Genomic DNA, 25,715 nt, shown 5'->3' on the forward strand with positions numbered 1-25,715 from the left:
GTATAAGAATGCTGGGTTGTGTCCAGAGCAGACACGCCCTGAGATCTGTGATAAACAGACTCAAGTGGAGTGTTTCCACTTAAAAAATTCCTTTACTATGGACGGCGACATCGCAGGTTGTTCGTGTGGAAAGTATTACCCATTAACTCGAGGGGGAATGTGAGACCAGAACTAAGTGAAAGCCACGCCTACCTTCCTGTCTGAGGTAGGCGGCCTCTCCGCGGCCCCGCCCTCTTCTGAGGGGCCTGACGACAGCTCATCTCCTTCCCCTTCTTGCTGTTCTCGCTTCAGGTGCTCGTGAAGGTTCAGTACAGCGGCCTTCAAGCCCACCAGCAGATCTTCCTTCTTCTGGTTTAGATTCAGAATCTGCTCTTCCAACCCTTCCATCTCCCCCTGTATAGAAGAGTTGTGGGCATCTTTTGAGGGAAATCGAAGCGGTCTCTGGATGCTCTGAGGAGCCAGAGTCCTTCAGGACAAGGGATGCTTACTGACCCGGTCTGAGGCTACTGAGTTTTTACAAACCCAGTAGCTAGTTCCTGGGACAATATGGCTCCTCACCCCGGCTGGTACTGACAAAGCACCTGTGTAGGATTTATAACTGGTAGGGTTCATTAACTATTCATAGACCTTGTAAAGCAGGAGGCTCTGGGGGTAGAAGAAAGCATGGGAACTTGTAATAAGGTCCACAGGTGACTGATGTGCATCCAGGGCAGTGAACCAATGCCAAAGTAGCTAACTGCAGAGCCAGTGCCGTATTGCTAGCCACAGTACTCACAGAGACAGAACTCCCAGAGACAAGAACCACCAGCCTGCACTTTGATGAACATATACTTCCCACTTTGTGCACAGAATATTACAAATACATGTTCCCATGTTTCCCCCAGGAAAGTCTTAAGACTAATACTTGAGAACCCTCAAGATAAAATAAAATCAGACACCTAATTTTTTATTGCCTTTGGAGATTCTTTGATACTACTAGATTTGTTTACTTTGTCTACATTCCAAGCATCCTAAAAAATGGTAATCAACTAAAATAAGGTAATTGATTTGCAGTGAAATTTACTCTGGGAATGATTCCAAGCTATATAATATTAATTCAGGAACCATTATTAATATGTACAAGTAAGTTTTCACAGACATGGAAAAGCATTGTCTGCCTACTAGGATTATGAAATTAGAGGTTCCTAGATTTAGTAGGAATTGTAGGAAACAATTACTTTGACCCTCCATCACCCTTCGCCTGAGCTCCTTTTCAGAAAGCTCCCAGTCATTAAAATTTTCTCCTGCCTAGGGTGTAGCTCCAGTGGCAGAGTGCTTGCTTGCTTAGCATGTTCCATCTCAAGTACACACACATACACATACACACACACACACACTTCTAACACCCCCCCCAATCTTCTTTTAATCGATATCCATATAATCATTAAATTGTGTGTGCAAGTATGTCCATGGATACATGTGCACATATGGGCCAATCTCAGAGCCATCCATCCTTAAAAACAACAACAAGAGCAAAAAAGACAAAACAAAAAAACAAAAAACAAAAACCAGGGTCTTACTATATAGCCCTACCTGGCTTGGAATTCACTATGTAGATCAAGTCTCAATCTCAGAGATTTGCCTGCCTCTTCCTTCTTTGTGGCTGGGATTAAAGGCATGTGCTACCACATCCAGCCCATGTATCCTATTTTTTGAAACAGGGTCTTACTTGCTAGAAGCCAACAAGTAAGTTAGGCTAACTGGTCAACAAAGCCCAGGGATTTGCCTGCCCTGACTCCCCAGGCTGAGATTATATAAGCACATGCCACAACATTGGTCTTGGCTTGTTTGTTTTCATATGAGACTGGGCATTGAAATCAGGCTCGCAAGCATAGCCATCAACTAAGTTACCTCCCTACCTCCCAAATCGTTGGATTTTTACACACAAAGAAGTAACATACCACTATACATAAGAGAGAGCAATGAAGTCTAGAGTAAGGTGATTTCCATCATGTTGCAGCTGGTGTAGAAGAGGGCCAATGAATTGCTAATGAACTCATAGCTAAACGAATACCCTATGCTGCCTGGCAGAGTTAACTCTGAGTTGACTATGGTTCAAGTTCTACTTTCAATGAACACCACACTTCAATGAAGATGGTCCCAACAAAAGCAATACCACAGCCATTACAATAAACCCAGGGAAACAGAGACCTGTTTGATGTACGGACAGACAGGCACCAAGCCACCATCTGCACAGTGGTATCCATAGCCCTTTGGGAGCCACTAGTGGTGTCCAAAGCTGAGAGCCATCATCCAAGGTTAATGTCATTTCCATAATGTTGCTAAAATGTTACTGACCACTTTCACTATTTTTGTCACTAACCCTGACAGCACAAAAGGGATGGTAGCATCTTTTATAAATTGAGGTAGGTGACACCAATTATTTATGGTAGGAAAAGTATGCCAATTTCATTTAAGAATGCCCTTATTGGAAACATACATGTTGGGGATCAGGAGCAGAGCACTCATCTAGCAGAAGCAATGCCCTGTGTTGAGCCCCCAAATTGCACACCTAAAAATACATCATTAATATTTGGGTGACAAAATGGGAAGGATGTATAAAGCATTTTGCTATGTCCCAAGTACAATAACTGAAAAGTACTTCTAGGAATATGTATCCTGCGAGCTGTTGATCCTTTTTCTCACAGAACATTATTTTTTACATGAAATAAAATAGCCAATAAGCTGTACTCATATGCTTAAATGAGATTCTCCAAGATTTTTTCCTAAGAAGCAGGTGTCACATAATGACCGTGGAAACACATGAAGTTTCGAAGAGGTGCATGACTCAGGCAGTGTTCTTTAAATGACCCAGTGTGACATGACAGCATCGTCTATGCTTAGGAGATACAGCACAGTCACGGTGGACTAGAGAATGTGAAGAGCACCTTGACGAGACCTCAGAGCCCACTCACAGTTAGCCCCAACTTCCTGTTTGTTCTGTTTGTTGAGTTTCAGCATAGTGTTAAAGAAAAAACAAATCAAAACACCCATGATAGCATGTGATTCATGTGTTTAATCCTATCACTCAGAAGGCAGACACAGAGGCTGGCAGATCTTTATGATTTCGAGGCCAGCCTGATCTATACATTGCGCTCTTTGCTTGCCACCATTGCCCCAGAAAGATAGATGTGCAATCAGGTATGAAGAGTCTCATTTCCAAGTGGACAGTTTCATGCTCTCAAGCAAATCACTACGGTTGGTCCACTTCATGAGTAACACAGTTACACTGAATCACCTGCAAGTGCTAAGGAAGAAGTCTGTTTTTTCCTGGGTCAGTTCTATTTGCTCCTTCTTTCCTGACATTGAGAACCAGGTGCTCTCCCTGACTCCTTGGTCCACCACAGTTCATAAAAAGGCCATGCGCCTGTGTTGTGTGATGTGCCCCAAAGACTTGTCCTATTTGTGTTTTCCTTCATTTGTACTTGTGTAACAAAAACTCTTTGAAATCCTGAGTTTTAAAGTGTTTGAAGAAACTTGGTACCCTCACCCCACCTACTGAGCTGATCACACTGGGCCTGCATTATCATTCAGCAGTAATGGGCTGTGTCACCTCAAACCTCTTAATTTCACCTTCCATGTTAAGAAAGTTGCCCTCAGTCTCCCAGATAGCAGTTAGCAAAGCCTTGTTTTGAGAACCACATAAACTGCCTGAGAGTGTCCATCAGATGGCAGGAAAAACACACCTCTCATGTCCTTGAACTCTATCACACTCTCTCAATACAGATATGCTGATATAAAACCAAAGAGCAAAAGGCCCTACCCAGAGTGTTTTATGGCACTAAAAATACAGCCTGGTATCTAAGATCCTTCATTATAACAGTGTTCAATTTCATTACCCCTGAGGTTCAGCCAGCCCATACTGCTTGACTCCTATCCCAATACACAAGGTCAGGGTATCCAAGCTACATCAGCATCTTGGACACAGAGACGATGCAAACCAAATGCACCATGCTGAGAATGTGGGCACCTTGGAAGCCCTGCCACAGGATTTAGAAGTGGTGACCTACCTAGTTTCTGGAACTAGATATCAAGTTTAGGGGTCATAATGTCAGTATTGATGACACCACGGAACCACCAATTCATGAAATAAGAATGGATAGAAAATTGTTTCAGTTGGAAGATGGATGCCAGGCATAACATTGTCCTACTACAAAAGATTCTAGCTGCCAAGGGTAAAGTAAGAGTCTATGGGATGGATGGGTAGATGGATGAATGAGACATACCTGTAGTGAAGGCAGGTTGGCAACTTGCTTTTGTGATACATGTCCCGGGGAGAACTCAGCTGAATAATTATTTAATATCTGTTTCAAATTTTCTATTTCTCCATCACATTCAGCTGTCTGTTTTATGACAACCTATAAAATAAACAACCATCCCCCACAGAAGACTATTGTTACCATCTAAAGAATGAACAAGCTGTATCTGTTATCTATCCCAGCCCAAGTTGAATAAAATACAGACTATGCAATCTATATTATTTTGTATTTATTTGTGTGTGTGTGTAGGGGAGTGGGAATTGTAGTAGTGGAGGCCAGAAGACAACTTGCAGGAGTCAGTTCTCTTCTTCCACTGTGTGCATTCATGGGTCAAACTTAGATTGCCAGGCATGGCAAGCAAGGGCCTTTCCCTACTGTACAATCGTGCAGGTCTCTGGAATATCCATGTACTCTCTATTTGTATTCTAAATAAATAAAATTCCAAATACAGTTATATTCTAAATATTATCTAAATTTATATTCAAAAATCTAGAGAGCAAAGTTCTCTATGCTGGAGCCTAATCAACCCACTCTCCTAGACTCCAGGGTATCTCAGCAGGGCTTGGGAGTGATGGGAAAACATTAGCAAAAGGCAGAGACTCTCAAAATGGAGAAATACAGAAGGTTCAAACACTAAAATTCTCACTTTATCGCATAGGTACTAACCCTGACACTAGTTAACTCTTCGTTTTCCATTTAAGACTCCCATTAAGACTTCTAACACAAACATCCCTAAGATGGCAAATGGCCCAGCCTACCTCTATCAGGAGTTGGGGAATACTGAAGTAATTCACAGGAAGAGGAAGTGATTGAGGTAGACAAGGAGACTGCTATGTGATGCTTGCTTTATAGGTCTTCAGTCTCCAGGGGCAACAAGTGCCTTGATCTGGTTTGAATTCTCTTCCCCTCTGTTTTACTCACATAGGTCTTTAACAGCTGTATTAACTAAACAGACCATAGAATGCTAATTTGCTCAGCCAGAGCAAGGGTGAGAAACATCTGGGTGGGGTTAACTATTTATTTATTTGTCTATTTATTATTTATTTATTTATTTGAGACAGGGTTTCCCTGTGTAGCCCTGGCTGTCCTGGAACTCACTCTGTAGACCAGGCTGGCCTCAAACTCAAAGAGATCTGCCTGCCTTTGTCTCCTAGGTTCTGGGATTAAAGGAGTGAACCACCACCACCTGATTTTATTTATTTATTTATTTATTTATTTATTTATTTATTTATTTATTTCAAACACCACCTCTTGGGGAAACAACTGCTTTCAATTAAACTTGAAAACTACACTGACTAGTCTTGTTTTTTCTGTCAACTTAATACAAGCTGGGGTCGTCAGGGAAGAGAAAACCTCAACTGAGAAAATGCCTCCATCAGTTTGGCCGGTAGGCAAGTCTGTAGGGTGTGTTTTGATTGATGGATGATGTGGGAGGATCCAGCCCACTAGGGGCAGAGCCACCCATGGGCAGACGGTCCTGGGTAGTATAAGGAAATTGGCTACGCACACCAGTAAGTAATGTTTCCTCCATAGCATTTGCTTCAGTTCTTGCCTCCAGGTTCCTGCCTTGGCTTCCCTCAGTGGACTATGACCCAGGACATGCTAGCCAAGTAAACCTTCTTTCCCCCAAGCTGTTTTATCACAGCAATAGAAACCAAACTACAAGAAGAATCAAACCAACTTTTACTGGACATTTTCACACAGGCACCAAGTTGGCTCTGGTCATAAACCACTCACCTTCAATAACTCATTTTGTTCCTGAGTCACATTTTCCAACAGTTTCACATCTTGCAAAAGCTGATTTGTCCTCTGAAACACGGGCAGAGGTTTGGTTCCTGTCTGGGGTAGCCTCAGTTCCGTTTGGTAAGTCATTATCTCAGCAATAGTTTTTTTCATGGGATGGATGTTTTCAAGTATGACCTTAACAGCAGAAAGGAAGCCCAATATGTGAATGAAAACAGAAACAAAAACCCCACAAAAGACCATGCAAGTTTACATGATGCAGATTAAAATATTTATAATTTGATGTTGGTCTTTAATGTAAATTTTAATTAAAAATATTTTATTTTTACTTTTAGTTTTGAGTATATGCATGTACAGGATGGGAGCTGTACATGGATGCAGAGCCTGCAGAGGCCAGAAGAGGGCGAAGGTGCCCCTGGAGCTGGAGCTAATATGTGGTACTGGGAACCCAACTCAGGTCCTCTTCGAGAGCAATAGATATGCTCAACCACTGAGCCATCTCTCTAGCCGTTAGTTTCAGTTTCTAAAGCATCTTCTCAATTTAGATTTAAAACAGCTATTGACGTATGATCATTAAGGGTCTTAGGAAAGAATGTCTGGGGAAAGACTAAATTTCCAAACACTACCATCAGCATTCAGACAACTGGTCCCACACTTCCTCCCTTCCCCTCTCTGCATGGAATTGTGCCTTAGTTGCGTATGCTGTCATTAGGCAGGTCCTGAATCTTACTTCCAAAGCAACTGTAACTAGGCCAGGTCTTCGTGCAGGAGTCCTTAAGAAATGCTCCCTGAATTGAACAGAATTGGTCAAATTTCACCTTACTATAAACCTCATAGATAAGACCTCATTTAACCCTAAAAGGGAAGTACACCCCTCTCCCTTTCACAGGTAAGGAGACAAGCCCCCAGAAGGAAGATGACCCAATAAGTTTAGATGGCAAGAGGCAAGGGTAAGACTAAAACCCAGGTCTGCCTGACCCCAAAGGGCCTGCTGTGAATCAAAAGGCTGAGTGGCAAGGTCAGCACATTTGCTGAGATACTGTGCCTGGCTCTCTACAAGCCATACTTAGCTGATGGTCTCAGCACCAACACACAGAGATAAAAGAGAATTCCAGGAAACATTCAAAGCCCGTAAACACTATTGCTGAGGCCAGAAACCCTCCGAGGACTCATGTAGGATTTTGGGAAGGCAAACCTACAGGGAAATAGTTTTCCTATTGTTATATAGGGAACATTATAAATATGACTTAAGTGGTTTTTGTGGAACTGGCTGCTTTTTTACCCAGGCTCAATTTCCAGTACCTACATGGTGGCTCAAACTGTAACTCTAGTTCTAGGAAATCCAACATCCTCTTCTGGCCTCCAAGGGCACTCCATATACATGCATTAGGGAAAACACTCATACACATGAAGTAAAAAAAAATAAAATCTCAAAAATATTTTTCAAATATTTTATATGCCTATATAGCTGTTCCCAGCCTTATTTGCTTCGTCTGATGAGTCCAACCAACACTTTGGGTCATACCCTATGGTTACATATTTTCAGGCAGACAGTAAGTATTGTGGAAAAAAACCTTCCAGAAATGACCCATGCATACCTCCCCATGCTTGAGATGTTCTTCAGGTGAAAAATCAAATATTTCTTTGGATAACAGGATAGCTTTGATTTTTGCAACCTTTTTCTCCATTGATTTTACTTCAGACTCGATCGCAACCACATCCTAGAAGTTTAGAAACAAGACACACTCATGTACTACGTGTTGTACATTATCTGCAACACATAATATATTGTTATTAATTCTATTCTCGTATTTAACCAAAAGGTGGGTGTTTACCACTTACACTGCTTCAAAACTAATAGATGATTGCATGGATTTAAAAAGAAAATGTTAGTCAGCTGGGCAGTGATGGTGCATGCCTTTAATCTCAGCACTGAGGAGGCAGAGACAGGCAGAGTGAGTCCGAGGCCAGCCTGGTCTACACAGTGAGTTCCAAGCCAGCCAGGGTTACACAGAGAAAGCCTGCCTTGAAAAACAAGACAAGTTAGTCTACACTGCACTCGACAGCACTATGAAGTCAAGCTATCCATAGGGCCAAGTTTCAGTTACTCATGAGAACAAAGACTGGCATGTTTCCAAATCAACTTCTAAAATAAACTCTCAGTTATCTACAAACCCTTTAAATTCATCTTTGGAATGTGTTTAAATATGAAAACACAAGTGGGTCTGGCATTTTAGAAATTGCCATCCCTTTAAGTTAAAAAAGAAACCATAAAGTCACCCTTCAGAAACTGACAAGGAGTTGGAAAACCTCAAAGTTTTCTCATCCACCCCCTAATGAGCTCCTGCTGAGGAGAAGGCTGCTGAGTGAAACCATGACCTACTCAGATTAATTAAACACCAGGTCTCTTGTCTAACAGTTAATTCTCTCAGTGTTAATGTCCATACCTGGGCCAAAAATCTTAAAGTGAAATGCTAGAAAAAAAGTTGAAATATGTGAGGAAAACTCACACACTGAAGTGCACTGACTAACCAACTGAGAGCTTGAAATTGAGCTTAGGTATTCAAGACGCAACAGAAAATGAGATGACTAGGGAGGTTTTAAAAATGATGTAGGAAGGCTGAGGGCTTCAAATTGTAGCAGTTTGGAGTTGCAATACTGAAAAAAACCTTGATGAGTCAAAAACCGCAATAACTACAGAACATACCTAAATTATGATAACTCAGTTAACATTAAATTTTATTTTTTCGCCTAATATTTAAGAAGCGATGCCAAACAATAGAATGTGTCTTAAAGTCACTTCTATCAAAAACCACAGATGCAGGCTACCACTTTGTCAAAAGCTTCAGCAACCAAGAATTGACCCCAGGGATTGGTCAGAGAGTGAGTTAGAACAGCACGCTTATTTATCAGGATTCTTCATGTTGCAGCTAGACCACTTCTGGGTGAAAGATGCCTAAGAAATAACATCAACTAAAAATGCATCTGCCTAGGGTGCTTCCATGGTGTTTGGGGGCGGTTCCTGGCATAATGTGCCAGATGAATGTACACAAGATACAGGAACCCACGTCTTGGTGGTCACTTACATCTGCCACATGCTGGATATGTGGAAGGGCCTCTACTATCTGCTGCTGTAAAGCTGCCACTTGGCCACTTAACTCTTGGATGGATTGGATTAAGTCATCCGTTTCAAAAATGATTGACAGGTCTTCCAGATCCGTGAAAACTGAATGTAGAAGACTGTGCTTCTGCTCAGAATCTTCCAGAGCCATCTAAATAAACAAGGAGAAGAGGGGGGAAACATAAGCTGATGAAACGAAACCACCACGTTCAGATCCAATGAGTGTCATATGCATTTCTGTGTTTAGAATGAAACCAATGAACACTCCGTTGTCAGCGCAGGTTGACATGGCCATCTGCTGGCAGACTCTGTCAGAAAAAAAACGTTGGTTGTCTGAAGCATCCAAATTTTCCTGTAACTTGTTACACAACAACATCGAATACATAGGAGCAACCCAAGGATCTGTTAGCTGGCAGATGAATAAACAGGCTGTTTCCGTAACTGGAACAGTACTCGGCAGTGCAAAGAATCAACCCCTGATGGCTGTAATAACGGGATGAATCATGGGCGCATTATGCTAAGTGAACATGTAATTAAAATAAACAAAAAACTGGCTGGCGGTGGTGCACACTTTACATCTCAGCACTCGGGAGGCAGAGGCAAGATCTCTCAATTTGAGGCCAGCCTGGTCTACCGTTTGAGTTCTAAGACAGCCAGGACTAGACAGAGAAACCCGTCTTGAAAAACAAAAACAAAACAAACAAGAAAAAATGAGTTAAGAGACTTGCTATATTGTAGCTTAGGCTGGCCTTAAATTTTTGGTCCACCAACCTATCCTTTTAATCACAGGATTTACAGTGGATTGCTACTATGCCCAGCAAAATGAGTTTTCTCATGTTTAGTGGAACATGCCGACAGTCATTTAAATAAATTTTCAAAGGAAAGGAGACAGAGTCGGGGTGGGGGCGGGACACTAAGATGACAGAAAAGAAAATGGAAAAAGATACAGGTATGGTAACACACACACCATAACCCTAGCACTTGGGAGGTGGAGGCAGGAGGATTAGGAGTTCAAGGCCAACCTGAGCTACCTGAGACCTTGCCTTAAAAAACAAAAACAAAACAAATAACAAGCAATGCTAGAAAACCGTATCTATTCTTTTTTATGTGTGTGTGTATATGTGTGTGAGGGGCACACACATGCCATAGCATATGGGTGGAGGTAGGATGGCAACTTGCAGGAGTTGGTTCCCTTCTTAAACCATGTAGGGATTGAACTCAGGGCATTAGGCTCAGCAGCAAAGCACCATTACCTGCTGAGCCATCTTTAGGCCCAGGACAGCTGTTTTAATTATAAGGACAAAATGGGATTTTCACACAGGACTACTTACTGCCCTTTTGAGGATTCAAAACCTGTACATTCCCTTGTCTTACTTCCTCTGCTCAGTTCAGCCATTTAGAACCTTCCAGAACAGTTTGAGAAACTTGTTCACACTCAAAGATATTTACATCAGCACAAGAGAGCAGAGATCTCCTCTCTCCTAAGCTCACTTCTTTTGAGGAGAAGAGAAAGCATCATCACTCTCTTCTATCTTGGCAAACTCTTCGAAACATGATGGAAAATGGGCAGCTGATGTGGCTCAGTTGGTAGAGATCCTCCCTAGCATGTGAGAAGTCCGAGGTGCAGTCCCTAGCACCACAGAAACCGGAACTAGTCGGGTGACACATGCCGGTAATCCTAGCACTGAGAAGTGGAAGCAGTGGAGTCAGGAGACTTAGAGGGGTCTTCAGTTACATACCAAAATAAAATTGGCTGGGAGTCGGGGTGGGGAGAAGTCCACCACACACACACACACACACACACACACACACACACACACACACACACACACACACACACACACACACGATGTACTCAGATACATGCAGGCAGGATATTTATACACACAACAATAAATCTTTCAAGAAAGGTGAATCATAAAATTGATTAAAATAGAAAAAAAACGGTGCAATCTAGGAATGTGGAGAATCAACCCAACGTGTGTGAAGAGAGTGGGGGATCAGAGACAAAGGAAACCACGCGCAAGAAGAAAAGAAATAAGTATGTTAAAATACAATCTCTTGACAGCTGATCCCATAGGACAAAAGTGTGCAACCAAATCTCAAATGTCTTGTGTGAGTGAGTGCAGCCACTCACAGGAACACTTCGCCCACCTTAGATCTATAAATCTGAGACCATCTTTGAGGTCTGGTTGCTATAGAAACTGTTATGAACTGATTCCTTAGTGACTCTTTTTCAGAACCTAATAATGAGAGAAAGAAAATCCACCTTTACAATCAACCCAGTCAGTCTCAGGCACTGGAACATCCCTGGCAGCCCCAGTCCCAAGAAGAGAAACGCTCCCATTGGCTCTGCCTCTCTGATGGGCACAGAGAAACTAAAGGATGCCTGGAAGGACAGGGACTTCCAAAAGCATGGCATGTTAGGCCTGAATTCCATTTCTGCTGCCAGGTTACTAATTATTATAAACCTAGTTGCTTAAAACCAAAGACATATTGCTATGTTCCAGGGCTTGGGCCTAGCGTAGGTGGGCTTCAGCTAACAGAGACACAAGGCTGCAACTGAGAGGCCATCTGGGGCAGAAGGGCTTAGAAGGTCTCACTCTATCCTGAGAAGAGGTTGTCAGTGGTTGCTGGGAGTAGGGATATCATTTGCTTTACTGGTGCAGCCTCTGATAAGTTGCCCATGTTCCCATTAATACCCCACAGACTCATATGGTCCTTTTGTTTGTTTGTTTTTTAAGACATATAGGAGGGTGATTGTTGGAAAGAAGAAGGAGTTCAGTGGGAGAGGGAAGGGTATGAAAAAAAGTAATGGAGGTGAAAATGACCAAAATCATTATGTATGTTTGTATGTATGCATGTTTGTATAGAACTGTCAAAGAATAAATAAAAATAAGGCCATTTACATGGGGAGGCCTTGTATGTAGATGAGAGGGCAGAATGGTTGCTTTGCCTGTATGAAGCCTTGGGGCCAATCTTAGTATCACATAAAGCCAGGAGCACATGCCAGGAATCTCAGCACAGGGAAAACAGAGAGGCAAGAGATCAGAAGATCAAGGTCAGCCTCACACACGGCAAGTTCGAGGTCAAGCAAGGACACCACATTTCACAGATTTTCATCCAGATTCATTTAAGCTATTGATAGAATTCAGTTGTAGGACACAGGGTAGAGGTTAGCTCGAAGTTGCTCTCAACTTCTAGAAGCCACTCTACAGACCTTTTCCCACAATCCTCTCAGTATGGTGGCTTTTTTCTTCAAGGCAGCAGGAGAATCTCTCTACAATATAATACTCCTTGAAGTCAAGTGTTTGTGACCCTTGTATTACCTCAGCCCTTATATTACCTCAGCCACATGGCATGTGTTGGTTTGAATGAAAGTGACCCTCATAGACTAATAGGAGTGGTACTATTAGGAAGTGTGACCTTGCTGGAGTAGGTGTGGCCTTGTTGGAGGAAGTGTGTCATTGGTGGTAGGCTTTGAGGTTTCAAATGCTCAAGCCAGGTTCCTTGTCTTTCTTCTGCTGCCTACAAATCCAGATACAGAACTCCCTGCTACTTCTCAAGCACTGTGTCTGCCTACATGCCACCATGCTTCTTGCCATGAAGATAATGGACTAAACCTAATTCCCAATTATCTGTTTTCCTTTATAAGAGTTGCCATGGTCATGGTGTCGCTCCACAGCAATAGAAACCCTAAAACAGAGGCTGTTACCAGGGTAGTTGGGTATTACTGCAACGGATCTGAACATATTCTGGAGAGAATTGTGGAAGACTTTGGGATTTTGAGCTGTAAGAGCTCTTGAGTATTGAGAGCTCAGTAGACTGTTTTGTGGGTGCTTTGAAGATAAGAATGTTGAGAGCAGTACAGAAGACAGATGTCTGGCTTGAAAATTTCAAAGGGAAGCAAAGCTTCTACTGTGTGAAGAATCTATGGTTCTGGGCAGCTGGGGCAGAAGAACTGTCTGTGTGTGTGTGATTAACTAAAGCAAAACCATTGTTTTACTGGGATACTTGATGTCGGGCTATTGGAGCTCCAAAATGAGCAGTGGTTAAGAAGAGCCCAGTATTTGTTCAAAGAAATGGGGGGGGGGGAGAGGTGTGTGTGTGGTGGATGTACTTACCATTTTAAGTTACTATCTGAAATCCTTGCAAAATTTATTAGTTGCAATAATTTCTGCCATGATGAAACCCATTACTAAAACAACCTCTTCCAAAAAAAAAAAAAAATGTAAAATGAGTATGATTTCTGTTTAAAAAAAAAAGACCAGCAATTTCTGAGTTCAAGGCCAGCCTGGTCTACAGAATGAGTTCCAGGACAGCCAGAGCTACACAGAGAAACTCTGTCTAGAAATTTTTTTTAATTAGAAAAAAAAAAAGAAAAGAAAGGAGAAAGAGGAGGAGGAGACCAGCATCACTGAGGTGAAATCTTCTGGTAAGTGTTTCCTGATAGTCAGCACACAGAAGCTGTGTTCCAGAGGCAGCCAAGGTTGTACCTCAGGCTGGTAGGTGAACTTGGTAATGTGTAAGAGTCACCCAGGTGGTACTGGTTTTGAAGAAATGAAGGGGTCAGGGATAGCAGCTGAGGGTTAGCCCTGTGATAGGCCAGGAGAGGCCATTGGTGAATATTCAGTTCAGTAGCAGCTAAAGGCCCAGGATTGAAGGGGTCATACAGAGAAGTTGAGGTTTGGCACCATGAAGAGAACCCAGGAGAGGCTAATGGTGAAAGTGCAGCCCACTTGCAGCAGAAGACCCCAGAATTTTGGAGATAACATTACCATGAAATGACCACTAAGAACAGCAGCAGTAGGGAGTCGAACCTGCCTAAGCTGTGTGTGCTGCAGAGGGCAGAGATGGAGAAGTGACTCAGGCTCTTTGGAGGAGTACAGAAGATTGTGAATGGATCCCATATACTAGACATTGCTTTGATCTGATTGTGACTGTGCCCTGGTATTTCCTCTTTTACAGGAGCCCAGTTAAGATACTGAACCTTTATAGAGATTTTAGGGTTTAAAAGAGACTTTAGGATTTTTATTGAATTTTAAAGTGTTTGAACTTGTAAAGACTGTAGGGATTATATTGTGGTGTTATTGTGATCTTGAGGATGTATGAGAAAGGACAGGTTGTGGCTTAACAATGATGTGTATGTCTGTCAAATTGACAAGGGGTCAATTGTGCTGGCTTGGTGAAAACCCCAGAGGTCCTACCTGGAGGGTGCTGGCTCGGTGGCTCAGGGTCCTCGAAGAGTCATAGCAGGCAGGATTGGCCAGCAAACGGCTGGTCTTCTCTATCCATGCCTCAGTATTTTTCAGAAGATCACTATATTCTTCCATCTTGATTGTGGCCTGTGATGGAAAAAAAAAAAAAAAAGGGAAGCAAACTTGCTAGAGGCTAGTCATTAGGCTGGGCTGATCTCTAAGCAGGGAGCTAACACCAGGCCTTTTGGGTCTTTTTCATGACTGAAGACACAGGCCCACCTGCTCCAGGTGAGGAACCTTCCAACTTGTCCATGACAGGTAGCAAGGGTTTAAGGAGTTCCCGTTAGGCCTGGACAAAGGTTCCCAGTTTGTGCTGCAACTAACTTAATCCCATTTCTGCCTCATTCTGAACACAGGGCTTGTACTTCCTCCTCTAGTTCAAGACATGGCACTATCCTATCCTGTTTCAGGATCCTGTCAGGATCACACTTGGGACTCACAAACATAGCCACTCTTTAGAGTAAGAGTAGAAAAAGCCTTGCTCCCAAATGGCACCTCTCTCATTGCTCCCACCCTAGCTCTTGAGACAGCATACCTACATACCCACTCTTGGGTTGCCCTTTACCTAGAGAAACACAACTGCCTGGACTCCTGCTGTGGTCTCACTATGGCACTTAGGGAAGGTGGAGAAGGGTGGCCATAACGTAACACTACTGGCCACCTCTAAATGTCTCCCTTCGTTTGACTTTGTTAAGCCCTCCTTGGAACCACCATGTTATGCAGCTTTCAGGTTTCATGGCTGCACCTTGTTGAGCTGTGAGGTTCTGGATTCTGCTCTCTGGGATACTTGTTGATGTTGCTGGAAAGGAGCCATCAAGTTATCCATCCATTCTTGAGCCTGTCCTGGGTCCTGCTCAACAAAGTCCTGAACTTCGGAGTCCAGCCCATTTAGCTTGGAATGCCAGAGGTCAAGTTCATCCCATATTTTCTGGAGAAGGAATGTTAAGTCAATTTAAATGAGGATGCCATGGGGATAATAACTAGTTTGCACACTTGCAATTTGGCAGTACCAAAAGACAACATCACTGGCACACTTGTTCATCCACACCCAGCAACCATTTGTTGTCTAGAAAGTGGGAATCACTTTTCTAATTCCAATCATATTTACTTAAGTACAAGTGAGCTATTGCAAGGCAGGAAAACCTGGAGTGTGAGCAAGGATGACAACAAGGTTCATACAGCCCTAAATGTACAAAAGCCAGGAGGTCCACAGTAGGTGTTAAAAGGCTACTTAAGCGGGCTGTGTTGATGCATTCTTTAGTCGAGGCTCTCAGGAGACTGCATCAGAGGATTGCTTGAGATCAGGAATTTGAAACCAGCCTGAATGACCATGAGGAGTCCATCTCCCAAAGCAAATAAAAATAGAAAGGCCTGCCGGGCATTAGTGGTACACACCATTAATCCCAGCACTCGGGAGGCAGAGGCAAGGCAGATGAGTTCCAGGCCAGTCTGGGCTACAGAGCAAGTGCCAGGATAGGCTCCAAAGCTACACAGAGAAACCCTGTCTCAAAAATCCAAAGGAAAAAAAAATTGAAAGGCCTATTGAGACTTTTCTCTGTGTGTGTATATGTGTACAAGCATACACACATACATGGGTCCAGAAGGCAACTTCAAGTGCAAAAACAAAATGAACAACAATGACTATTGCCTAGGAATTGGTGTAGTGTTTGAAAATTCTCAACATGCATCAACTTTTGACTCAAGAAACTAATAGGCTGTATTTGAATCTGAACTTATGTGGGCACAAGGAGATTTCAAAGGTAAAATTTTCCAATTGTACCTAATACTTATATAATAACATGCTTGGGAAAACAAAACCTAACTTATTAGGTCCGGTCTTCTGCTTAAGAACCAAGACTAAGTCTAACAATGGCCTTTATAGTCTCACCCACTTTGGGAACCAACCCCATCGCCCCTTACATTAGAGGGCTTCCTAAAAGTGTGAATGGCAATATGAACTCACAGGCAGGAGTTCACTTGGGATTTGGGTGTAGAACAACACTCATTTATGCTTTTACCTAAAACTTCATTTCCTAAGAATTTTACAGGGGAAATTGGTTTGGAGAGGTTTTTTTCTTGTGTAACCTTGGCAATCTATGGAAAAACTGGTACTATTTTTCAGACCCAGCTGACTCACTTTGTATGTCAGCTTTCCCATAGTTAGATGCTCACTGCCCCTTTAGTTGTGGGAATGCTATTTCCTGGTCAGAGGCTGTGGGGAGGGGGGGGAGGGGAGAACCCTCTCAGGGGCAGGGCAAGCACCTGTCTTTCAAAACCCGAGGATAAGTCTTCCTTTCGTGCCTCTGTGCTGGCCTCTCATCACTGATGCCCCAGTGACCTGGTTTAGTTATTCATTCATTCATTCATTCATTCATTCATTCATAAAAAAATATTTTTTCATTTATTTATTATTTACTGAGACAGGACCTCAGCTCATACTGGCCTCAAACACCCTATGTAGCCAGGGATGACCTTGATCCCTGCTTCTTCCACCTTGTAAGTCCTCTGATTACCAGCTTATTCCACCATGCCATTTTATACTGTGCTGGGGCTCAAACCCAGGGCTATGTGTGTGCCAGGCAAGCACTCTACCAACCGAGTTACATCCTCAGGCCTGGTTCAGGTTCCTGGAGCTTCAGCTCCTCCAAGAACTCACCTTGAGTGATTCATGACTGGGATGTGGGTACAGGGTGAGACAGATGCCGAAGCCACTCCCAGGAGTACACTACCTTTTGAATTTCTTGGGCTTCCTCAATGTTTTTGCTTTTCTGCTGCAGCATTTCTTCAATGCCATGAAGCCCGTTGTTAATCTCCTCTATCTTCCTCCTCATAATGCACGATGGTGAACTCTTTGAGACCTCAGTGCTCATCTGTGACAAGGGAGAAAGCTGTGGTTGGTTTGCAAACAGTTTTGGCTCTCCATTCTCGGGTTCAAACACCAAAAATATTACTTACTCTTTTGACTTGTAAAATATTTTAACATGGGGGGCACCTCCAAATCATACTGTTAATGTATTAGTGGCAAGGTAGATAGATAATCAGACTAAATGCCAGCTGTGTTTCCTGACCTTTTCAATACAACCCATAAATATGTATATTCAAATAAATGAAATTTGTTTTACATCGGAAAGAATTACTGAGGGGGTTCTTTGAAGCATCAAATGATAGAAAGAATTTCTACAGGAGAGAAAGCTTCCGGAGACACTCAGAACTTCAGAAGAAAGTAATCTACCCAGCTCTTTGTTCAGTAAGACCAACTTTATTCTTAGACCAATTTAAAACAAATGTAATCTCCACTTTCCCATATAGTTAGCCAAAACCTCCTCCAAGTAACTACATCTAAGGGACGGGGAGCCCTGTTTTTCTCTACTCTGTTTCTAGTGTGTGTTCCTGGCAACCAGAACTCTAGCTGCTGAACCTAAGAGGTTTTTTTTTTTTTTCTTAAGAAAATAACTTGTTCTAGGAAAGATTGGGTGTAGTTACAAAGGTCTAAGAATGGAAGGTCTAAGATGGTAATATAAGAAAGTTATGAAGGTCTGAGGATAAAAAGGCTTAAGTGATGATAAAGTAAGTTGAGACATTAAAAAGAATGAAACATCTTCCTGATTCTCTATTTCTCATAGTCAGTTCTATGTACAATACCACTGTACAATCATAACTACTAGGTCAAGATTAAGATGCTTTTCATTGTCCTAAAAAATATCTGTCAATTTTAAAATGTTAATGCTTTCAGCCAAGTTACTTTTAACAAGAATATGCTGCTAATAATATGTGTCTAATACTTATGTTTCCACAAACTCTAAGAATTCTTGTAAGTTCCAGGGAGCTGAATTGGATCCAAACAAACAGGTCTAAGAGGCACCAGGGAGTTGCGTACAGCCTGGACTACAATGAAACAACCAGCTACCCCAGGATGTGGAAGCACCCCAACCTTCTCAGGTCTCCCAAAGATGGTCAACGCCCCCCCACATCAGCAGGAAGCAGTTTTGAGAATTCAACGCCCTTATTCCTTAACCTGCCAAGTCTAACACCCCACCTTTTAAAATAATAAGTAGAGGTGGAAATGAAAGGTTCAGGCTTTAATGCTGATCGGCTCTACCTGACAACAGTCAGGGCATGCACAGGAAACCATGCTACGTCATCACCACATCACCTGCCACACATGAGGACTCTGGGTATGTGTAGAACCTCAGGGAGCATGCACAGTCTTCCCTTTAAAAGTTCCAACTTCCCTGCTGCTCTCTCTCTACTCTCTCTGCTTCCTCTTTACTCTCTCTCTCTCTCTCTGCTTCTTCACTCTGCTCTTCTCTTCTCCAACCTATGCACTCTTTCTGCCTCTCTATGGCAACCAGCCATGGCGGTCAGCCATTACCCCTGTTCCTCTTCTCTCTTAGTCTCCCTACTCTGCTGGGCCCATAATAAACTAGTTAATATTTCTCATCTTGTGCCTCCTCTTTATCTTCAAAAGCATAACATTGGGAATATTAAATATATTGTTTTCCCAAAGGCCTGATCAGTGTGTTTTGTTTTTAAGTTACTGTTGAAAAGTAACTACAAAATATCCACATAATACTATACACACTAGTGGAGGTGAACATACCCCAGCATAGAACCAAAACATGGGCTAATGGCTAACTCAGAGCCAAGACCACACATCAAGGTGTTGGTGGAACTTGACCCTAGAAGACTCCAGTTTCCCGACTCTATGTGGCAAGCTCAAGTCTCAGTGAGCTGGTGATACCTTCATATCCTATTTTTATTCATAGACCATATACTGTAGTAAAGATAATGGTTTTAAAAATATCAATTTAGTATTTTTAGCCTTATATAATGTGTATGAATATTTTGCCGTAATGTATGCATGTACAGCATGTGTGTGCCTGGTGCCTGAGGAGGTGGAAGAGGGCATCAGATCCCTTGGAATTGGAGTTAAAGATGGTTGTGAGCCACCATGTAGGCCCTAGGAAATGAACCAGGGTCTTCTGCAACAGCAACAAGTGCTCTTAACCACTGAGCCATCTCTCTGACCACTCAACTCTCACTTAATCCTGTATTAATTTTTTTTCTGGCTGCATATATAACATAGTACCAAACAAACAAAGTCACCCGATATGGGCAGTGACTCTTCTGGTTGAAAGTCATATTACCATTTGGACACACCAGGTAAGATTATGATCAGGGGTTAGCAGCAATCTGAACTAGGCACATGATACTGTCTGCAGCCTAGACCCTTTAATTTCCTTGAGACATATGACATGATAGAAATCAGCTCCATTTGTCACAAGCATACAAGTTTTTTATTAACTTACTTTATAGGGGGGTTTTCACATAAAGTCATAAAAATAACCCTGAGTTTCTCTCAAAATATTAGGTAGTCTCTTAAAAATCTTTGAGAAAAGTCCTAGTAGGTTATTGTGTGTTAAATCAAAACATCTGTTCTGAGCTGAGAGGTGGTGGCACACGCCTTTAATCCCAGCACTCAGGAGGCAGAGGCAGGCGGATCTCTCTGAGTTTGAGGCCAGCCTGGTCTCCAGAGCAAGTGCCAGGATAGGCTCCAAAGCTACACAGAGAAACCCCATCTCAAAAAACCAAAAATCTGTTCTAACATATTAGAAGATTGCATGACTGTATTCAAATTACATGGTCCCAGAAATCTGTCATAGAAGTTAAGGCACAAGCTAGCATCTAAGGGGTTTGTGGTTTAATTTGTTTGTTTTGTTTGAAATAGGGTCTTACCCTGCAACCCCAGCTGCCCCCCAATACATGGCAATCCCCTGCCTTAATCTATAGTGTGCTGGGATTATAGGAGTGACCATCTTAACCAACATTAAGAGTCTGAATTTAAAATCTTACTTTTGTATGTATCCCCATTTTATAAGAAAATATATATAGCTCTATATATCTATATGGTTGATTGTATACAGTACCAACTGTATTCTCAAGCCAATTTAAAAACAAAGGTATTCTCCACCTCCCTACCATCTAGGCCAAATAACCTCCTCCAAGTAGCTGCTTCTTAAGAATTGAGAGCCCTGCCGGGCAGTGGTGATACCCATGTTTAATCCCAGCACACAGGAGGCAGAGACAGGTGGATCTCTGTGAGTTCAAGGACAACCTGGTCTACAAAGTGAGTTCCAGGACAGCCAGGACTGTTACACAGAGAAACCCTGTCTCGAAAACAAAACAAAACAAAAATAGAGAGCCCTGTTTTTCTCTGTGCTGTTTCTATTGGTGGTCTGTTTTATCTACCACATTACAGGCATTCTAAGCTTCAAACCAAAACATAAAATCCTCCCTGTGGACACTGGACCACAGTTTTGTGCTGCCGTCTGAGCTGCCTAATAAAACTGTCTTGCTGAGTGCCCATGTTTCCAGCACAATTGACAGCCTCTCTTCAGACATGGACTCTGAGGTAAAAAGGTTTGCCTTTGTGAGAACTCCACCATCATCACCATTAAACAGACATCACATGCGGAATGTTATTTTGCGTAAGCAATGAAACCTGTATTCCCAATGCCCATTGTTGTTCTTTCAAGATGTTTTGGAGAATATTTTTTTAAAGCAAAACATAATAAACGTCCCTATTTTTTTAAAAAAAATAGGGATCTTTTTAGAATAAATAATAATTTTAAACCATAATAATGGCAATCCAAGTAAAAGATAACACAAACTATGAAAATGGAAACATCTAAGACAATTGGTGAAAATAAAAGAAGATGTGAAATTCTGTTCTCTACGCAAATTGCTTGGAGTACCTTTTATCTCACTGCTCCACAAAACCAGGCAGAGCTGCAACTAGAAAAATGGCAAGTGACATCAAAGGCTATTCTTATTTCCATGCATGCAGCCCCTCAGCAACAGCACACCACATATCATCATTACCTTCTCATCTGCATCTTCTAGTGCTTCCCTGCATTCTTCCACCTGGGATTCGATCTCAGAGGGGACTATGCTGTACATTTCGGAATACTTGATGCGCAATTTTTCCATGATGTTCTTGAAAGTCAGCTTGCCTTTCTGAAGACCGTTTTGCAGCTCCTAGAACCATCAACAGAGTCTCAATATTTACCGGACCTGGGAAAAAGTCTAGCAGTTAAGAACAAAAGTGAAAGTGGCTTTCCAGGGTCCTCTCCGATTTAAATAAGCCAGCTTTACATGACAAAACCTCACTCACTATTGATACAAGCAGATTAAACCTGGGGGTTTAATCAGATGATGCTGTCTAATTTGTAAGAATTGAACTTGACCGCTCTTCATGGTGTCAGACTATTTTGGTAGAAAGGCATTAGACAGCCCCAGCTTCTCTAGCATCTCTAGGATCAACCGCATTTCCATTGCTGCCAGTCGGCTAAAAAGTAACAAGTGGCCAAAAGTTCAAAGAGGATTTTCCGTGCTGCTATTAACTTGTTGCTATTTCTACTTCTTCCTCCAGTAAATCACAATGAGTCAAGGCCACCGAGAGCCCCATGCTTGAAGCAAAAGTGTCTGTTTCATGTAATTAGACAGCCAGGCAGAGCCCCAGCCCTTTCAAAAGGGAGGGTTCCAGTTCCTGGTAAAGAATGTAGGTTTCAGGAGATAAAAGCATTGTGAACAAATGGCCCATTGCTTGTGGCCTAGAAACAGAATCTGACCTGCGTTCTCCTGCAGTAATTATAAAGGAGAAACTCATCTGTTTGGGAAAGTTTCCCAAAGATCGAATGGAAAACTACTTATTGACTTCCCTGGGCTTTTGTTCCTAGTGACGGCTGAGCTGAACTCAGAGTCCCAGCCCCGAGGAACAGTCCCCACTCTAAACCTGTGATGTTATACCCTGCTCTGTGTTGCCATCCTCAGCTGACTGACATGCCCAGAGAGGGAAAGAACAATGTGGTGCAGCCGCGGGTAGGTCTGCATCCTGTTCTTTCTACCCAGGCCGTGTGGACAGCAGCTACACACGGAGACAATGGCTTCTCCACAGAAACCTCTCGAGAGTGACAGTAGGTTTCCCTTTTCAACACTGACAACCAAGGACTCTGTGGTTACCAAGAGCATGAGACTTTCGTATAAAGTCCCCAAAATCAGAGCTGGAGAGACTGTTCAGTGGTTAAGAGCACTGGTGGCTCTTAGAGAAGACCCAGATTCTGTTTCTGGCAACTATGTGGCTGCTCACAACCAAATGGAATTCTGGTTCCAGGAGATCCAACAATCTCTTCTGGCCTCCTCAGGCAAGTGCGTGCACACACACACAGACACACACAATAAATAAATAAATAAATAAATAGGGGCTGATCGATGGCTCGATGGTTAAAAGCACTTGTTCCTCTTGCAGAGGACCTAGGTTTGGTTCCAAGCACCCACATGGTGGCTCACAACTACCCATCACTCCCTTTCCTAGCAGCCACGGGCACCATGATGTCGTCTTCTGTACATATTTCTCTTATTGGTTAATGAATAAAACACTGTAGCCAATAGGGCAGCAAGCTAGGTGGGTCTAGGAGATGTGGAGAATTCTGGGAGGTGTAGGCAGAAGGAGTCGCCATGTGATCCTGGGAAGACAGGATACGAGTCAGGTGTTCTCCAGTAAGATATGACCATGTAGAAATACATAGATTAGTAGTTATGGGTTAATAATTAAGACAGAGCTAGCCAATAAGAAGCCCTTGTCAGCAGCCAAAAGCTTTATAACTAATATAGCGTTTGTGTGTTCATTTGGGACTGACCAGGCAAACCATCATACATGTAAAAATCTTAAAATAAGGAAATCTTTCAAAATTATATAAAAAAATTTAAAGTTCCCCAAGTTATTTTTGGACTAAGACTGAGAGGTCACGCTGGAGAAACAAGTTCTCGAAGTGACCCTCAGTGTAGGCACAATGCCTCTCAGAGCTGAGATACCATGTCCAAACAAAAGAAGCAGTCTAGCATATTCTTCATATGTAGGCCGAGGTCTCTGATCACCACATGCTTGAAACGTGGTTAAAAATAGGGCTCCACAGTTCAGAGTGACTGGTCTTCCAGTGTGGCTTCAATTCCACTGCTTTTTCCACCATGCTCATCCTTCCCTGACTCAGGGGTGGGTGTGCCACAGGCCCTGTGCACCTACCTCCCTGTCTCCCTGGGTTATCCCTCCAACTCGAGCGGATGGGTTATCTCTGCCCCAGGACTTGAACGAAAGACTGGACCGGTCTCAGCCACTTGAACTGATTCTTCCCTCACTTACCTGCAACTGCTCTGCCCTTCCTGGCTGGCCTTCTAGTGCCAAGTTTTGCGAAAAAGTTGAGATCTGATCAAATGAATGCTTCACATCAGTTATTTCCTTTATGAGAGAATGCCGTGCCTCGATTTCGGTCTGTACCTCGTCCTTACTATTTTGAGCTGCCTGAAGAAGTCTGAAATAAAGCATCAGAAAGCATCAGACCAGAGATCTCTAAAAGACTTCGCCAAAGATCATTCTTCCCCCTAGGAGAAAGTACCAGTTTTTACTGATTAATATACCAATTGTCCAACAAACATCAAATACAGTCAATCAATAGTCTCACCAAAACTTTCATCCCCAAGTGTCCCCTCTACAAATTCCAGCAGCCATCTGTAGCCCTGATGGCTCCAGGTCCCAAAGGAAGTGACATGTGGCATCAGTTATGGGTGGCCTCTTTAGAACAGGCAACCACTACCAGCCCATTTCTCTTCAGCTGATCCATTTCCCAAAGAGGCAACTGTGTGTGTGGTGATGGTGGTGGTAGTGGGGTCTTTCCCGAGAACTATTTTGTATCTGTCATGTGATAACACAATAGAAATCTATACTTGGTCTTCACCCTCTAGGTTGGAGATGGGGCTACTGATTTCCTTCAAGAGAAGAACACAGCGAAAACACTTCACCATGTAGCCCTGGCTAGCCTTGAACTTCCAGTGATCCTGCTGTCTCTACCCAGTAAATGTTGGGGTTATAAGTGTGTGCCACCGCACATGGCTGAAAATCTGTTCTGACATTTGGCCCTAGGCCTCATTCCCAAGACAGAGCTCTTGCACTAAGAGCTTGTCTCTTGGTGGACTCCTGGATAGCCTCCTCAGGTAAGAGCTAACCATGTGATTGGAGGGCTGGGACTATCTGCACCACACTTTTCAACCATGACCCTCCCAACCCACAGACAGGAGAGAGGCACTGAAGGCTAAGTTGACCATTACTGGTCAGTGGTATAACCATCATAAGTAACGCAGCCTCAGAAGCATGGAAACATCTAGGGTCAGAGTGCCTGGATTGCTGAACGGGAGAAGTGGCCACAGGTGTTAGAGGGGACAGGGAAGCTGTCCCATTCTTTAACCCTTGACCTACGCATCTTTTCCATGTTCTTCTTCATCTGTAACCTTTCTCATATCTTCTGTTAACAAACCAGCAAACCTAAGTGGCTCCCCAAGTCCTGCTAACTACAAAAGAGAGTTTTGGAGGAAGTTCCAAGAGCCATGCAGTCAGAGGATGGGTGACATCCCACAACTGTGACATTTGAAGCAGGGGCAAGTTTTGAGTGCTCAAAGTGTAGAATCTGGGCAAGTGATCATGTCAAAACTGAGCTGCAGGAACTGGGCTTCAGCTCAGAAATGCTTAGTGGGTGTGGGGAAGGAAGTGTTAAGTGACTATGAATGGAGAGCAAAACTGCTGCTCTCTTCCTGCAATGAGCACTGCTGTGGCTTTTTATAATAAACACAATTAACTACACATAATTTACAAGATCTCTAAAGGGGTTTGGTTAAATATATTATGACATATCAACACATAGACTATTACACAGATATAGGTTTAAATTGACAGTCAATGGCATAGGAGGCAAAACCAATCTGCTGATAAACAATTCAGCAGAATACAAAACAGTGTAAGTACTATAATTTCAATAATCACAGTGCAAAACAATAAAGCATGATTGGCAGTGTTTCTGCTGCATGGTGAGAGTAAAATAGACACATTCGTTGGTCTTTATAATTTCCCATTCTCAAAATTTCCTACAGTCAATAAGTATTACTAAAAAGTTTGCAAGCTATTCACACTTAGCAATATCAAAATAGAAAATGTGTATGTTTCCATTACAACCTCCATTTCTTGTGTCTCCTTTGTATCCATCAATGCCAATGCAGATTCTGTTATAGCATTTGTTATCATCTACCTTTTTTTTTTTCTTTTTTTTCAAGACAGGGTTTCTCTGTGTAACAGCCCTGGCTGCCCTGGAACTCACTCTGTAGAACAGGCTGGCCTCAAACTCACAGAGATCTGTCTGCCTGGGCCTCCTGAGTGCTGGGATTAAAGGTATGTGTACCACTGCCTAGCTC

General features: G+C 42.7%; 1 protein-coding gene across 14 annotated transcripts in view; it reads right to left on the reverse strand.

Moving 5' to 3' along the window:
* Positions 1 to 25,715, reverse strand: part of Syne2 (spectrin repeat containing nuclear envelope protein 2) — a 289,785-nt gene that overhangs the window by 107,409 nt on the left and 156,661 nt on the right. For all 14 annotated transcript variants that reach the window (XR_004770080.1, XR_004770079.1, XM_027418272.2 and 11 more), the window contains 10 exons: positions 23,620 to 23,788; positions 21,303 to 21,458; positions 17,150 to 17,290; positions 15,166 to 15,348; positions 14,370 to 14,507; positions 9,128 to 9,313; positions 7,640 to 7,762; positions 6,036 to 6,218; positions 4,266 to 4,397; positions 193 to 393 (listed from right to left, as the gene is read on the reverse strand). Coding sequence is in view for 12 of the 14 variants with exons in the window: in XM_027418272.2 (XP_027274073.1) it covers positions 193 to 393; positions 4,266 to 4,397; positions 6,036 to 6,218; positions 7,640 to 7,762; positions 9,128 to 9,313; positions 14,370 to 14,507; positions 15,166 to 15,348; positions 17,150 to 17,290; positions 21,303 to 21,458; positions 23,620 to 23,788 (1,612 nt within the window). In the remaining 2 variants the exon portion in view is untranslated. The remainder of the gene's footprint in view (positions 1 to 192; positions 394 to 4,265; positions 4,398 to 6,035; positions 6,219 to 7,639; positions 7,763 to 9,127; positions 9,314 to 14,369; positions 14,508 to 15,165; positions 15,349 to 17,149; positions 17,291 to 21,302; positions 21,459 to 23,619; positions 23,789 to 25,715) is intronic.

Source organism: Cricetulus griseus, chromosome 5, assembly GCF_003668045.3.
Source record: "Cricetulus griseus strain 17A/GY chromosome 5, alternate assembly CriGri-PICRH-1.0, whole genome shotgun sequence".
Classification (NCBI taxonomy): domain Eukaryota; kingdom Metazoa; phylum Chordata; class Mammalia; order Rodentia; family Cricetidae; genus Cricetulus; species Cricetulus griseus.